This window comes from Astyanax mexicanus, chromosome 19 (genome assembly GCF_023375975.1).
Source record: "Astyanax mexicanus isolate ESR-SI-001 chromosome 19, AstMex3_surface, whole genome shotgun sequence".
NCBI lineage: Eukaryota > Metazoa > Chordata > Actinopteri > Characiformes > Acestrorhamphidae > Astyanax > Astyanax mexicanus.
The window spans coordinates 20,027,501-20,041,937 of NC_064426.1; the positions used below are offsets into that span (position 1 = coordinate 20,027,501).

The 14,437-nt window shown below is 37.0% G+C and overlaps 1 protein-coding gene across 1 annotated transcript in view; it reads right to left on the reverse strand.

Moving 5' to 3' along the window:
- Positions 1 to 4,968: 4,968 nt before the first annotated feature.
- The window catches only part of trpm4a (transient receptor potential cation channel, subfamily M, member 4a), a 39,518-nt gene continuing 30,049 nt past the window's right edge, over positions 4,969 to 14,437 (reverse strand). Inside the window, exons 19-29 of the mRNA XM_022677058.2 lie at positions 13,744 to 13,790; positions 13,416 to 13,648; positions 13,194 to 13,309; positions 12,922 to 13,054; positions 10,999 to 11,173; positions 10,655 to 10,820; positions 9,663 to 9,844; positions 9,149 to 9,281; positions 8,831 to 8,903; positions 6,346 to 6,439; positions 4,969 to 5,853 (exon numbers count right to left, since the gene is read on the reverse strand). Of these exons, the coding sequence (XP_022532779.2) occupies positions 5,819 to 5,853; positions 6,346 to 6,439; positions 8,831 to 8,903; positions 9,149 to 9,281; positions 9,663 to 9,844; positions 10,655 to 10,820; positions 10,999 to 11,173; positions 12,922 to 13,054; positions 13,194 to 13,309; positions 13,416 to 13,648; positions 13,744 to 13,790 (1,387 nt within the window). The 3' untranslated portion in view covers positions 4,969 to 5,818. The remainder of the gene's footprint in view (positions 5,854 to 6,345; positions 6,440 to 8,830; positions 8,904 to 9,148; positions 9,282 to 9,662; positions 9,845 to 10,654; positions 10,821 to 10,998; positions 11,174 to 12,921; positions 13,055 to 13,193; positions 13,310 to 13,415; positions 13,649 to 13,743; positions 13,791 to 14,437) is intronic.

Consider the following 14,437-nt stretch of genomic DNA (forward strand, 5'->3'; position numbering starts at 1 on the left):
GACAAACACAGTCTGCTTAAACTAATACCACACAAAAAAAAAAACATTTTTTTGCATGTTTTTATTGAACACATGTTAACATTCACAGTGCAGGGTGGAAAAAGTATGTGAACCTTTGGATTTAATAACTGGTTGACCCTCCTTTGGCAGCAATAATCTCAACCAAACGTTTCCTGTAGTGCCAGATCAGACCTGCACAACGGTCAGAAGGAAATTTGAACCATTCATTCCTCTTCAGTTTAGCAATATTTGTGGAATATCTGGAGTAAATTTTTCACTTGAGGTCATGCCAAAAAACCAGCAAGCTGATTGGCTGTTTCTCCTGAAAAGCGAGACTTTCTCCCTGAATCGGCTTCATGATTGGATTTCCCGTTTACACACAGCGGTCACCTGTCTCCTCATTAATAGTACAGCTGAGCTGAGTGGGAAGGATACTATTTTTGGGGGGGACAAATGCACCGGTTTCTGATATGTGGTGTGTGATTTTTATAGTGCATGGCAGATTTAACCAACACATCCAATCTCATCACACTGATTGGACTCCAGGTTGGCTGACTTCAATTAGCTCTTAGAAAAGTCATTAGCCTAGGGGTTCACATACTTTTTCTACCCTGCATTGTGAATGTTAACATGTATTCAATAAAACCATGCAAACATATTTTTTTGTGTGGTATTAGTTTAAGCACACTGTGTTTGTCAATTGTTGTGACTCAGATGAAGATCAGAATTTGAGCAGAAAGTAATACCAAAGGGTTCACATACTTTTTCTTGCAACTGTACACAAAGATGGCCAGGCTACAGTGGTTTGAAAAAGTTTTCATACCACAACCTTAAATGTGGCGCGTAAAAGTGGAACCAAAGAGATACATGGCATTCAAAATGTTTATAAAATAAAGATCTAAAAAGTGTGATGTGTAAAAGCTCTGGCTGTATGTTTAGGGTCATTGTATTGCTGGAAGGTGAATCTCCTTCCCAGTCTCAAGTCTTTTGCAGCTTCCAACAATTTTTTACAGGATTTCCCTGTATTTAGCTTCATCCATCTTCCCATCAACTCTGACCAGCTTTCCTGCCCCTGCTGAAGAAAAGCATCTCTACAGCATGATGCTGCCACCACCATATGTCACAGTGGGGATGGTGTGTTCAGGGTGACGAGCAGTGTTTATTTCCAGATACAATTAGTGCTTTACATTTAGTCCAAAATGTTCAACTTTGGTCTCATCTGACCACAGCACCTTCTTCCACATGTTTGCTGGGTGCCCTACATGTGACAAACTGCAAAAAGCACTTTTTATGATTTTCCTTTAACATGGGTTTCTTCTTCCCATTCTTCCATAAAGGCCAGATTTGTGGGGTGCACAACTTCTAGTTGTCCTGTGCACAGATTCTTCCACCTGAGCTGTGGATTTCTGGAGCTCCTCCAGAGTGACTATGGGCCCCTTGGTTGCTTCTCTGACCAGTGCTTCTTATGATAAGTCTTGATAGATTTGCAGTTGTAAAACACCAGCAGATGACATGGCTCTCCATACCATCATTGACCATCAGTACATTTTGCATTTCATTTGGAAATCAAGGGACCAGAGTCTGGAGGAAGAGTGGTGAGACACACAGTCCAAGCTGCTTGAGGTCTGGTGTAAAGTTTGCACAATCAGTGATGGTTTGGAGAATCATGTCATCTTCTGGTGTTGGTCCACTGTGTTATATCAAGTCTAAAGTCAGTGCAGTGTTTTCCCGGAAAATCTTACAGCACTACAGCACTTCTTGCGTCCCTCTGCTGACAACTTTTATGGTGATGCAGATTTCATTTTTCAGCAGGACATGGCACACTGCCAAAAGTACCAATTGGTCTTATTTAATATTCTAATTTTCTGAGACAGTGGTTTTTGAGTTTTTATTGACTTAAAATAGATCACTCTGAGTGTAATACCTCTATATATGAGTTTCATATTTTGACCTGAATTACTGAAATAAAGTAACTTTTCAATGATATTCAAATTTTTTAAGATGCACTATTATACTTTTACTTTTTTTTCACATACAAATCAAGCAATATGGATCGTCCACACTAGGTATAAAACCAGCCCTTAGCTTATGTATTTTGCTGAGCTTTTGCTGCTACTATAAGTCTCAAAAGTATAATTTTGCAATATATTTTTTTCTCCGTGATTGGACCTAAAAAAACGAAATAACCTTATAGATAGATAACTTTAAGTATAGATACATTGTGAAGAGTTTTTAAGAAAAACATTATACTCAAACATGAAATTTATTTAGGTCTGAACCTGGACCAGAGTGTCTATTGTGTATTCCTGATCTATATTCATTAATATAGAGTTGGTCCCCACTTTGCAATAATAGTTGTAACAGCAGGTTTGAAGCTCTATATTGTGTTTGTTTTGCTATTTACTGTTAAGCTTTAAAGGCACACTAGGCACCTTTTTACGGTTAATCAGTGTGTTTCAAACAGTTTTAGATAATTAAATGAGTTATTACAAGGCAAATAAAGGTTCTATCGGCTGCATTTGTGGTCTGTAGAGGAAAAAACATTGCTTGCAGGTTTAGACTCACAAGTGCTCACAAGTCTCGGGCATCGTGAGAATTAGTCTTTCTTAGCAGCAAATACTAAAGGTATGCCCACAGCAAAGAGTGAGAGGCAGGCTAGCTGCTAGCGGCTCTAAAATCACAGTAGTGATAGCTGTAGACAAGTAGGTTTATCATGTCTGAGACAGTATTAAAACAGTGAAAGCTCATGTTAGAGCAGACAAGGAACAGGAGAAGACTCTCAAAAGAGAGAGAAGTCGCACAAGGGTGAACCTCTGGCAAGTTGTCTCTGAAAGGCTGAATGTAAGAAACACTGGAATAATTTCTCTCTTTCCGTGCATGTCTGTGCTTTCACTATGGTAGTCATCGTTTGTGAGAGTATTTGTTTGACTAGTTTTAGGGTTGTGGTCTGTTGCTGGATAGCCATGTGACTAGTGGGGAAGTTCATTTAGATAGAAAGCTAGCTCCCTGGCTAAAATTTTGCATGCTATTTGACAAACTTGCTTCATAATTGAAGTTCAGGTATGTGTATTCACTTTACTAGACACCATGTTGTTTGGTAAAGCTTTGGTTTAAAGTGTTTTATAATGAGCTGCATAAATGAGAAACCGGTACCATATCTAGTCACGCTTGCTTGCCATAAAACACACAAAACTAGCATCTGTCTAGGCTAGCGTTCACTGATGACCCTAAAATGGTTAAAAACAATTCAAATTGTAATTTACTTTTAACCATAAAATGCACAAACCTATTTCCATTATGTTGGTCGGTCTGGTGAAATAATTACGCATGGCTAAGGGGTGGAATCGAAGAAACAGCAGTATGTCTTTACCACAGTGAACATTTACTCCCGGCCTGTAGGGGGAGCCTAAAAAAAAAAAACCCAGCTAGTTGCTTAGTGTGCCTTAAGGGCATTTTTGAAAAATTGTTTATATGAGTTAACAATACAAGTTAAACTAATTGAATAAATCAAATCTATGATTAGTCACAGACCTTCCTCTCAAGACCTAAGATTTTAAATGTGGATATTTAAAATGTAAATAAAGAACCAATATGAGATTCATTAATATTTATACATTCCTGTATTTTAAGAGGGTGACTAATATAATTGTATTACCAACTAAAGATTTTCATATATATTTTTTTCATTATACAAATTAAAACCTTTTGGCCTCTCTACTGCTGCACTTCAGACTCTCCAGCAAACTGTATGAAGAATCATACAGTGTCTTTAGTGAGTGTTTATTGTTCAGTTTCACACAAAACATAGGTGGAATTCACCAACTGCAGATGAGAGGCCGATGAGAGACACGACACCCCCAGTCAGACTTTGTAGGCTAAGACACAAACCTTTTAAATTAATTTGCGTTAAAACAATTAATTCGTTAAAGTTACCAGATTAAGTTCCTAGTTCATACTAGAGTCATACTGTCTAGCAATTAAAAAAAAGTTACAAATTCATCTCAGAATTTGCTGGGATTAAACAATAAAACTTTTAATAATAGATTTTTAATTGTAAAATAAAATTATCACTGTAAGATGAGCACTTTGGGATTTTATTTATGTTTAAATGAGTATTTTGATTTGTATCTTTTTAACTTTGAGCACATATCATTTATGACCTATGTTCAAGTACAAGTTGATAAAAATAATTAAATAAATAAATCTACATCAATGCAAAATATGAAATTAACACATTAAATTTCCCAAATTAATCACATTGACAGTATTAGTTTATTATTCTATTTCTGAATATTCTAAAATCTGTTGTGGCTGATTTAATTTTTTTGTTTTTACATTATTTAATAATAATGTGTGTGTATTCACTGTATTAATGGTAAGTTAATGTTGCTTATGACATATGAATAACGTAAAAACATTTATTTTTACTGAATGTATGAAACCCTTATTTGTTATATTAATTAAATCTTTACCATTTTGTTAGCAGTAGTATTTTATGGAAATTAATACAAATAATTGTTTTAATTGCCCACCCTTATCTGATACTTAATGGCTGAGCTGCTGTGGTTCCTAATTGCTTTCACTCAGTTTAATATCAGTGCAGTTTTGAGAAAGGAACACATTTCATCACTTGATTTGCACTGTTGCACCAGTGGAATCCTATTACATTATCATGCTGGAGTTCAGTGAGCTCTTTACAAAACACCTAGACAGACTGCATAACTTTGCAGCGGTTTTATTTACACAAGTCCAATGGTTGTTTTATTATACAATGTTTTACTATATATATATATATATATATATATATATATATATATATATATATATATATATATATATATATATATATATATATATATATATAAACCAGGTTTATATTTTTAATGATTGCAGTGCACCTTTACTTAATGGGAAAGGATTCTTTATCCAAAATGTCTCCTCATAAAGTCCAGACCCTTAATAACCAACTTAAAATGATGATCTTTATTACTGAACTTGTCTTTTTGTACACATTTTGACACTTCATTTAAACATCAAACATAGAAAATAAAAAGATTTGCATAGACAATTTTGCAGTTTACTAAGACATAATCTCCTAAAAAACGTCCAGCACTGCCATTTAGTCTTCGAGTCCTGAGCAGATCTAGGCAGGGATCTTGGAAGCTCTGAGCAGCAGCACCTCTGATCCGCGGTTACTGAATATGACAACCCGATCCTGAGCTGGCTCCCAGTCTTCCCATGTAAGGCTCCTTTGAGGCCAGGACCACACCAGCCTTGGAATCAAATGATCCTCAAGACGAGTGGGAGGGGTGTGAGTAGGAAAGGCACTAGTCAAGTCTAAGAACATAGTTAAAGAGTAAAACCCCCCACTGCAATAAAAAAAATAGTGTTCAAATTCATAATTTAAAAGGCACCATGTGCTTGTGAACGCAAATTCACCTTGTAAAGACCCCCACAAAAAAGACCTACAGACCTACATTAAATACAGAACAACAACAGTGACAGTGGATATTTTACACACAAACAAAAAAACCTGAGCATTCAGATGCCATCACCCTTGTTCATAAAAGCATGATTGTGTAAATTACATTGTTTATAACAATAATATGAATTAAAATAAAAAAAAGGAGTTTTTAATAGGGACAACCCTGCCACAAAAATAAACAGGACCGCTGAGGTGCTTATTAAAAAAGGATTTTGCCACAGAGTTCAAGAGATAAGTGTGTCTGTGTGTCTAAGTGTGTGTGTGTGTGTGTGCATGAGCATGTGTGCTGTCCAGCAGGTCCTTTGGGTTTAGGCTCCGTTACGCACCGCTCCATCAGGTTGGTGAGGAGGGGGTGGTCGGGACCATGTCTGAAACGACGAACACAAGACAGATCAGTGCCGGACGTTGAGGTGCAGTTTTTCATAGCTTTGTAAATATTTACAAGTGCTGAATAAAGAGGCTTAAGACATAAGAAGGCAATGGATTCCTGTGGTAAGTAACTGAGCACATTTACACCATCATAATCAGTATTAATGCTTGCATATTTATAAGATTACATAACTTGCTTTCAGCAAGACTTGTTCACGAGACATCTTCTGATTTTGCACATTTCATGTTCTTTGGATTAAAAACTAGCTAATAAAGGGACAGATAAGTGATTAAGACAGTCGGGTCTAGATGTGCAGTACAGAATATAAAACCGTTCCGAGAGCCTTGGCGAGGCCTGTTTCAGCAATGAGTATATATAAGGCTGATCTAAAATAAGCAGAACTCTGTTAAGTCACTGAGAAACTTAAGCCTAGAAATGCCGTCGCAGTAAGACAGATAGAGAGCAGTTGCAGGGAGAGAGGGATCAGTACCTCTCAGAAGAGGAGGAGGACGAGTCGGTTTGATCAGGTTACTCTGAACTAGTCCTTCCATTATCCACTGGAGGGAGCTAGAGCAAAACTCCATCTGCAAGAGACGCACATCATGGCATAAAGCAATATTTCTCAATCCTGGTCCTGATGCCGAATTCAGCTCATTAACAAGCCCAGAGTTCAGAGTTGCAGTGGGTGTGTGAAGAAAGCAGGGAATTTACTAAAATGTGTGTGTGGAGGGGGTGCCAGGACCAGGATTGGTATGAAGAAACACCAAAATAAAAAAGGCATTCATTTAAAACTCGCGGTGGGTATATTATGTAGAATATTATGATAAAAGAATAGCAAATTACTAAAGTTTATCACAGACACAGTCATTAGTTTTTAAAGAATACATAATTAATTATATGTTTTACTAAAAACAGGTTTAGAAAAAACATTTGAGTGATTCCTCATCTGACTGTCAGGACATTTTGAATCCACACAGCATGTATGCTAAACCTATTTTAATAAAACATATTATTAATACGTTTTTTATACCTAATGACACATAACATTCAGAAATGTATAGTATTTGTGTTTTTAAAGCATTTTTATTAGAGTGCTGTTGTTGCTAAAGAATTGGCCCGATCATATTTCTGGGTTACAACTTTAGTCAGTTTCTTTTACTTATTAAAAGCCTTTTTTATGGGCCTACATGTACATTCTCTTACTCTAAAAACTACATTTCTTACATGTTTAATAGTAATAGTAATAATTTAATTATTAAATACTATAGTTTTGAAAAAAATTATTTACTTTTTATCAATAACACTAGTAATATCATGGCTATCAATGCCCCACAGTGCCACAGCTGTAAAAATTAACCAATCAAACAAACAGAAAAAAGTATACAATTAAAATATATATTGGACCTAATCCCCTTTAATTATGATCAACCTGAATGAAGCAGATTGAAACATAGATGGTTATTTAAAGTAAATAAGAATTAATCTCTACGACATTACTTTTTTTATGTTTATATTGAACCCTTACAAGATTGATCTAGTTTAACAGACTAGCATGGGGTCAAACTAGAGAGAAACACAAAATGATTGACAATGGCAATAGATTAATTTGAATAAGTCATAGCTGCAGACTTGAACACAACACTGCATGCAAAACAGGATCCTTTACTCTTCAGAAAGCCTTAACTCATTTTCAGTGAAACACATGATTGGTTAAGAATCATGGAAGGACCGAGTAGGATACTTGTTTTCTACCACCTAAGCACTTACTACTGCCCCCAAATCCACATTTGAAAATGCATTAGTATTTTACCTTTTTTCTTTAAAAGCACAGGAATTATTTTACACACTGTATTTTTAGATAAACTAGTAATAAGGCTAATTTTATGTTGCCCTTGTTGATGTATTTTCTTGGAAGCCACACATATTTATTTATATTATGTCCCATGTATACTTTGTTCCCATTGGTTAACAATGTGGTCTGTGTTACATTTTTGAAGTATATTCATGAAAGCTATTAATGATTATCTCTGCAAATCCCTGGGTCCCATTTATGGTTTTATTGACTCATATTATTGACTGTCCCAATAATTAACTGTCCCATATTAAATGTCCCTATAATGTCCTATTTCTTTTTCATTTACTGACAGTAATATTAAGTAATAAAAAGGTATATAAAGTAGTACAAAGTAGTATATCCCATTATTCATTCCACTGACTGGTTTAAATCTTAATTAACCCTGGTTGACTGGGCTAAATAATTGGTCTTTATTTAGTCCTATTAAATTTATCCCATTTTTAGTCACATTAACTCCTATAAAATATATGCCATTTTGTTCGATTGATTCTACATTTTGGTCACCTTGAATGTGTCTTAAATTGTTGTTCCACTGACTCCTATTAATTATCGTATGACAATGTTACATGTTTTTCTACTGTGTAACTATGTTACATGTTCCCACTGACTGTGGTGTTATGCTTATACTGAGACCGTGACTGGCTGCTTTTGCAACTGACTTAATTGTCTACTCCTACTTAGGAATAACTGAAATAATGAGCTCAGCATCATGGTTCTTTTTTTTTTCCATACAGCCACCACTTATCAAAACTCTAAACGTCCTGGTCAGTTTTATTAGAATTTCACCACACTGCAAAATAAGATACTGTTAAAGCACTGATATGTGATCAAATGTAACCAAATGTGAACAGAGAGGGTGGTGAAGGGTGGTGAAGAAGCGTACAGCAGGGAGACAGTGAGATGACGGATGGTCTACAGTCTGTGCTGAGTAGGCAAACACAACAGCTGCTGCTCAAATGAGATGCTCACACAGACACATACAGTATGCAGAATGCCAGCGCACACACACACACACACACACAAACACACACACTCTAAGGGGCATAGGAACAAAAAAAAAAAATCATGTCTTGGGTGTATGGTGTGGAGCAAGAGACCGGCCTGCATGGTCTTCACTAACCTCAGACTCCAGCATTCTCAACCTGCGGTCGTGTTCTCGAATCTCTGCCATCTGCTTCAGTACGTTGTCCACCCTACACACACACACACACACACACACACACACAAGATGGCAGAACCCAATTCAGCAAGTCCCAACATTCTCCATCTGTCCTGTTCTTACACATACGTAATTGGAGCTGCCACAGCGAGGGTCCCAAAATGCCCCAGGGTGTGAATTTCATGCAGGTCTCAGAGCCCAAAAAGCAAACTTAGCAGTTAAAGAACCCAATAATAAGACGAAGGAATGGTTAAGCTGAGAAGGTATCAATGGACTGACTTGGCAGAAGTGCGTTTGAGACGCTCTGTGTCACTGTCCCGCACTTTCTTGCTTTGAGTTGAGAGCAGGATCTCCTTCTGCACGGCCTCCCATGTGTTAAGCCTACTGGCCTTCCTGCCCCGGAGCTCCAACACTGATGGAGGAGCAAAGAAAGAAGAGGAAAAGGAGGTGAGAAATGATGAGTAAAAAACAGAAACATATAGAGAGAATTCAATTATTACTTTTTTTTCTGATTTAGGTACTCTCCACAAATTCTTAACTGGGACAAATGGGACAAACTGTCCCATTTCTGTCTCATTGACTCAGACTGTGTCCCATTTTATGGTACTACTAGCCCCTATTAACAATATTTAATATGTGTTTCCAATGACTGGGCCTCACTTTCATGACCCATTTTGTCAGATTGTCTTTGTTTGTTATGTCTGGACTAAAAATTTACAATAGGGAAGAAAGAACACACTGGACAAGGCCACAGCCCTCCAGGCCTGAAACAAGATCTTCAAGTCTTACGTACTGAAGTGTTTGATCTTGGTGGAGGGCACTTTGCGAATGGACCTCTTGATGAAGAGGTGCAGGTGGGAGAAGATGATGAAGGGTGGTGCCAAGCAGGGTCGGGAATGATACTCCACTATCAGGTTGTACCGTTGGAACTTCCAATGCACGTCGCTGTGCTCCTGGACCTTACTAAATGTGTAGCTGCACAGAGACAACACAAACGAACCATCAGTTACCGACTACTTAGATTAATTAGACACTAAAAACACTAATTTAGACAGTCAGATATAAAATACTTTTGTTTTATATCTAGTATTCAATTATTAAAATGACACAGATCCCCCATTAGATATTGATACTGAGATATCATAGATTCCAGAAAAAGCATATGTGCAATGTGTACATTAGAAGAAAAGCTCTTTTTAAAGCTTAGTAGTTTCCAGTCAAAACTATTTAACACACCTTATGGGCAAAACTATTTGAACACAGATTTTAAGCCCTGAATTTAGTGTCCATGCCATGTGTGTAAAATCAAGCTCCAAGTCAAGCAGTCAGCCTTTACAGACAGTAGTGAATGAATGGGTGATGTTAAAGAGCTCAGAGTGTATGTACTGGACAACACTCTTCATTATTGGTATCATAAATAAAATGGAGGTTGGTAGATTTAAGTTAAACAGAAAAAAAAACTACATAATTTAAAAACACTGGAGGCCAAATCCTCATTTTGAACCACAAGACACATAAAACACCATATATCACGATTTCTGTATTTGTAAAAAAAAAAATATATATAATTACAATCTGTAAGTTTTTTTTACATTTTGTCCAAATGTCATGATGAATGGACCAATAGAAATGTTTAAAAATTACTTAAAAAATGTACTTCCACTGAATTTTTTAATTTTCTTCTTCAATAGTATCAATAGTAAATTACCAATTATATCAGGCAGTCTTTTTGGAACAAGGCTTTATAGTTCACAATGAAAAATTATCACTAAATGAGCCGCATACCTGAACATCGCAATAAGCAAATTCAGCAAAAGGACATTGGTGACCAGGAGATATACAGAGAGCAAGATGAGGACCAGCCAGTTAGCTTCTGACTGTGGACAGGGTTCTGCTCCCTCATGGATAAGAGTCACATTGTTTGTGCATGGTTTATCTCCTCTTCTGTAAGCTGGAAAGAGAGTTAATAAGATTACCAATTAAAGAACAAAAATATTTAAACACACAAATTCTCATACAATTATCCTACTACATTTATGCCTTCTACAATACAATATTTTTTAGTGTATATTTAGTTTTTTTCTAGTCCTGGGAAATCAGACCACAAGATTAGATGTTCTCAGACATACCATCTATTTCATCCAGTGGAATCTGCCCATAGATATGCAGGTACGGCCTGTAAAAGACTCGGCGAAAGACCCAGTAAGGCCGAGGGTCATAGGAGTACAACAGGGCCTGATTTGCCACTCCATAGGCCATTAGCCAAACTCCAAGGAAGAACAAAAAGAAGAACACATCTTTCACCTGAGAGACAAATGAAAAAAGTAAGATAAGGTAAGCTATAGCACACTGTTATGCAAATTAGAGTTTAAAATAATATAGTTTAGTCCATTGCTTAGTGGCTTAAACAATTCTTTTGGCACAGGTCGCTAAAGCAGAATCATATACTGTTAGCATATTTGGGCTAAATAATGTTGATCGACTTTTAACATACAGTTCTGAAAAAAATTAAGAGACCGCTTCAGGTTTTGAATCAGTTTCTCTGATTTTGCTATTTATAGATATATGTTTAAGTAAAATAAATATTGTCATTTTATTCTATAAAACTACGCACAACATTTCTCCCAAATTCCAAATAAAAATATTGTCATTTAGATCATTTATTGCAGAACATGAAAAAATGGCTGAAAGAACAAATAAAAATTCAGAGCTTTCAGACCTCAAATAATGCAAAGAAAATAAGTTAATATTCATAAAGTTTTAATAGTTCATAAATCAATATTTGGTGGAATGACCCTATTTTTTAATCACAGGTTTCATGCATCTTGGTATGCTCTCCTCCACCAGTCTTGCACACTGCTTTTGGATAACTTTGACTGGTGCACAATTCAAGCAGGTCAGCTTGGTTCGAAGGCTTGTGATCATCCATCTTCCTCTTGATTATATTCCAGAGGTTTTTAATTTGGTAAAATCAAAGAAACTCTTTTTTTTTCTTCAACAGCTGTATGTAACATCTCTCAGAGCAATAATATACACTTACAGTATTGGAACACCTGCTCATTATTAGTTAGATTTTGTTTTTCCAAAATCAAGGGCATAAAAAGAGTTTCTCTTCCTTTTGTTGTCATTACTGTCCAGGGAAGAATTTCTAGAATTTGGAACACCGAACTTATCCCAATGGTATTGGACAGAGCACCATCAATGCAGGATGTTGGGAGCTTTATAACTCCCTAAGCCATGCCTGGGTTTATGTCCATCTGACAGTACTGCTCTACAAGGGCTAGACAAGCTGTGTGTTTAAGTGTGTTTTTGCACATTTATGTGAGCAATGAGTGCAATGTAAAGTAGCTGAGTGACTTCATAAGAAGGGATGTCCATGGACATATAGATATAACTCTGGACAGTAGAGATAGCAAGATAAAAGTTTTTTCCCTTTTTTTTCTGATTTTTCTCATTTTGTCCTCCCAATTTGGCTTTTCAATTATTCTACCCCTTTGTGCATCCCCATCAGGAGGGTGCAGACGAGCACTGCCTCCTCTGTCACGTGAAGTCAGTCACCCCTCTTTTCGAGCTGCTGCCAATGCACCATTGCCTGAGCGGCTAGTGCGCTCAGAGGAAAGCACAGCAATTAGGTTCCGATACATCCGCTCACACATGCCTCTTGCCGCCTGGTAGCACCTTTGAGCATGATGGGGAGAGAGCACCATCTACCCACCCGGAGGGAGCAAGGCCAATTCTGCTCCCTCTGGGTGCTGACACCTGATGGCAGAGCTACATAAACGGGATTCGAACCTGCAACCTCCCGTTCATAGTGGCAGCGTGATAAACAGTTTTTATAAATGCTTTTAATTTTGGAAGAAACTATCAATGAGTCAGTATCCCAATACTTTTGGATTAGAATTGACATTGTTTGAATTCCACAGTCCTGCAACACAAACAGTGACCCAACTTTGCCAATTAACAACATGAAGAGCACTAGATCCCAGCCATCAGCTAAAATTTGGATTTGTTTTGCAAATCAATTCTGAGATTGACTGTTCCTCATTCCTCACCATTTTCCCAACAATGATGATTTTTGGCCCCAGCTGTTTGTTGATGGCAAATATATGAATCAGTCTGAGAGTGAAGACCATGTAATCTACACACAGCACTGAACGGCCAAACTCATAAGACCAAGGGAACATCCTGCAACACACACACACACACACACACACACAAACAAACACAAAGACACATAAAAAATTACAACACAATATACACACACAAGTACACTCAACACAACATATACACAGAAATAGTTCAACCCTTATTCCTCCACACTCACCTGCAGACAAGCCCCACACAAAACAGCATGATAGCAGTGAGGTCAAACTTGTTCCACATGTCCTGGATATAGAGGCTCATACTCTGACACAAACCTGTATTGCCTACAAAAAAAGACTTTAAAGAAAAGACAAGTCGGAGTCAGAAAGTGTTTCTCTCTGTATGTATATTTATTTATCTATGTGTGTAAATGTAAAATATGTGTATGAGCACAAGTTCACACCTGTCGAAACTCTTCACAGACGAGAGTAAATACCCAGAAATACAAAAGATATTCAATGTGGGCGGGGCCTTCTGGAGGTGGAGGCTTGAACTCGACCAAAAGCACATAGGCAAAAAGGAAGAGGAATAGGAAGTACATCAGCACATTGCCCAGGAAAGAAGTAACTGGAGCGAACCAGAACTGCCGCCATCGCTGTAGCATGAAAGGGTGTTTGTTTAAGTTGGATTTTGCGCCTGAAAAAAAGGAGGATAAAAAACGATCGCTACATTATCCTGAAAAACATCAGAGTTTTACAAGATTGGAATAACGAATATGCAAATACACCCACCTTTAGGATCCTTTTTTAAAGCAGCATACTCCTCAGCATCCTCTTCCCTGTGGGCAATTTAGAACAAACAGGACATTACACTCACTCTAATATAATAAATAAATAATACACTCAACTTTAATATTAGAAAATGTACACAGCACATGTGTTAGGGGTTGGGTGGACTCCACTTATTTATACTGTCACATCTTCCTTAAAATATTATTACAGTATACAGCATGATCTGTTGAGTAGTGTAAGCGGTCCAATAAAATTGTTTTTGTACCATCTCATTCTGTGTTATTTTAAACCAAAATATAATCTGTTCTGGTGACATCACTCAGACTGTTTTAGCTCTCAGAAACACAGCTCTCACTACTGAACACATCCACATTACTCAAAATACCAAGCAGGGGTGTGCGTTAGTGGTGAGCATTAGCTTAGTTAGCATGATTACACTTAAGTCTGACTGACTGAAACTCTACTTTAAAGAGATTAGATCATGCTACTGCTTTTGGATGGACAGAAATTTGAAGTAACAGTTTTATTTTCCTGGTGTTGGTTCAGTAGCATATTCGCTAAGCTAGCCTTTGCTTAGCTAGCTTTACTACAGATCCCCTGAATATCAGACTGATCAGAGCAGCTGCAGTTAAAAACCTGACCAAAAGTTGAGTTGAAGGACCATAAAATGTAACCTATGTATCTAGACTCATAG